Raw genomic sequence first — 2,089 nt, 5'->3', positions numbered from 1 at the left:
GTCTTACCCACTGGACCACCAGGGAAGTCCCAAACAAATCTTGATATATGAGAGACAGACCTGCATGACAGGTCAGTAAATGGAAAAAAATTAACATTGGTTCCTGTCTCACACCATAAACAAAAATTTCAGCCCTATTAAGGACCTAAATTTAAAGAACAAAACTTTATTAGAAAATATATGGAATATATTTTTGACTTTATGTGAAAAATGATTTCCTTTTTCTTTTCTTTCTTTTTTTTTTTCACTTTAAGCAAAGTCTTTCTTTTGAAGGAACATTTTCTCATTTTCTGTTCTTGGCATACATTTTAAATTCTTACCTGTAGAACCAAAACCTCCTGAACCCCTTACAGTGTCATCTAAAACTTGAACTTCCTCTATTTCTGGGTAAAAAAAATCTGTTCACAAATGAGCTGTGCAATTTCATGACACTTTTTTACTTCAAACTTTTCTTTGCCACAATTAAATAGTACAACACCAACATTTCCTCTATAATCTTCATCTATGACACCAGCTTCTACATCTATGAAGTGTTCTGCAGCCAAACTAGAACATGGAGCTACTCTCCCATAGCATCCAGAAGGAAGAAGTATCTGAATGTCGGTTTTCACAAGGGCTTTCTCCATAGGTGGTACTGTGCAATCATAGGCACTGTACAGGTCAGAGCCCGCGGTGCGTGTAGACCACTTGGTCTGGGCGGTGGTGTGCTCCGAGAGCTGGGCAAAGTGGAGCGGTATGCCGCCCTCCTCTGCAAGCCGGGCCACCTTGCTGGGGGAGACGACTTGTGTTTCCTGAGAGCAGGGCATGGCAGGGCAGAATGTGAGCACAAGAGGCAGCAGAGTGAACCAAAAAAGGATTTCTTAATCAGGACACAAAAGCTATGTTATTCTATGCTAACCATAAAATTTTAAATTATAGGGCTTCCCTGGTGGCGCAGTGGTTAAGAATCTGCCTGCCAATGCAGTGGACACAGGTTCGAGCCCTGGTCCAGGAAGATCCCACATGCCGCGGAGCAACTAAGCCCATGTGCCACAACTACTGAGCCTGAGCTCTAGAGCCCGCAAGCCACAACTACTGAAGCCCGTGCACCTAGAGCCCGTGCTCCGCAAAAAGAGAAGCCACTGCAGTGAGAAGCCTGCGCACCACAAAGAGGAGTAGCCCCCGCTCACCGCAACTAGAGAAAGCTGGCGCACAGCAACAAAGACCCAACACAGCCAATAAATAAATAAATAAATAAATGAATTTCAAAAATTTTTTTGATTATAAATTTGACTACTCAAAAATGAAAATCATAGAGTTAAACACAACTGGGAGAATATATTGAAAAACTTGTATTACTGGGGAGAAAACGGATCAAGAATATGTAAAGAAGCCACAGATCAATAATAAAAAGACAATAGGAAAATGACAAAAGACATGAATGGGCATTGCAAGAAGAGGAAATTTAAACAAACATATGAGGAGATGTTCAGCCTCTTTAATAATGAGGGAAATGCAAATCAAGACCATAATTTACACTCATTTGCTTAAGAAAACTTACGAAATCTGACAATACCCAGTATCTAACTTTTATACATTTCTGGCAGGCTTATTCATAGTTCCACTTTGGAAAACAATTTGGCATTGTCTTATAGAGCTGAATATCCCCACACATTATGACCCAGCAATTCTACTCCCAGTTACATACTCTGGGCAAACATTTGTACATATGATCCAAGAAGAGTACCAAAACATTCACGACAACACACCTCAAATGTGAAGAAAAAAAAAAAAAAAAAGAGCCCAAATGCCCCAACAGCAGAGGAATGCATAAACTGTGGTTTATTTATCTAGCGGAATGCAATACAGCAATGAAAATGCATAAACTTCAGTTACATCTCTTAAGACTTGACCAGCCATTGCTGGCTTTGAAGATACAAGGAACTGTGAGCTAAGGAATTGTGGGCAGCCTTTGGAGGTTGGAACAGGCAAGGAAATAAATTCCCCTGTGACACCTGAATTTAGCTTAGTGAGACCCATTTTGGCCTTCTGACCTGCAGGACTATAAGGTAATAAATCTGTGTCATTTAAAGCTGCTAAGTTTGTGACA

General features: G+C 40.5%; 1 protein-coding gene across 1 annotated transcript; it reads right to left on the bottom strand.

Annotated features, from left to right (window-relative positions):
* Positions 1–377: 377 nt before the first annotated feature.
* On the bottom strand, positions 378–806 carry LOC132374085 (deoxyuridine 5'-triphosphate nucleotidohydrolase, mitochondrial-like). The gene has a single exon (XM_059937577.1). It carries the CDS (start codon positions 804–806, stop codon positions 378–380), a length of 429 nt encoding a protein of 142 aa, XP_059793560.1.
* Positions 807–2,089: the final 1,283 nt, after the last annotated feature.

Source organism: Balaenoptera ricei, chromosome 11 (assembly GCF_028023285.1).
Source record: "Balaenoptera ricei isolate mBalRic1 chromosome 11, mBalRic1.hap2, whole genome shotgun sequence".
NCBI lineage: Eukaryota > Metazoa > Chordata > Mammalia > Artiodactyla > Balaenopteridae > Balaenoptera > Balaenoptera ricei.
Note: the sequence above shows the minus strand (reverse complement) of the source record. Positions and strands in the feature narration are given on the sequence as shown.

Excerpts from the sequence above, each read along its gene's own strand:
- LOC132374085 (XM_059937577.1), bottom strand. The coding sequence starts at position 806 with ATGCCCTGCTCTCAGGAAACACAAGTCGTCTCCCCCAGCAAGGTGGCC.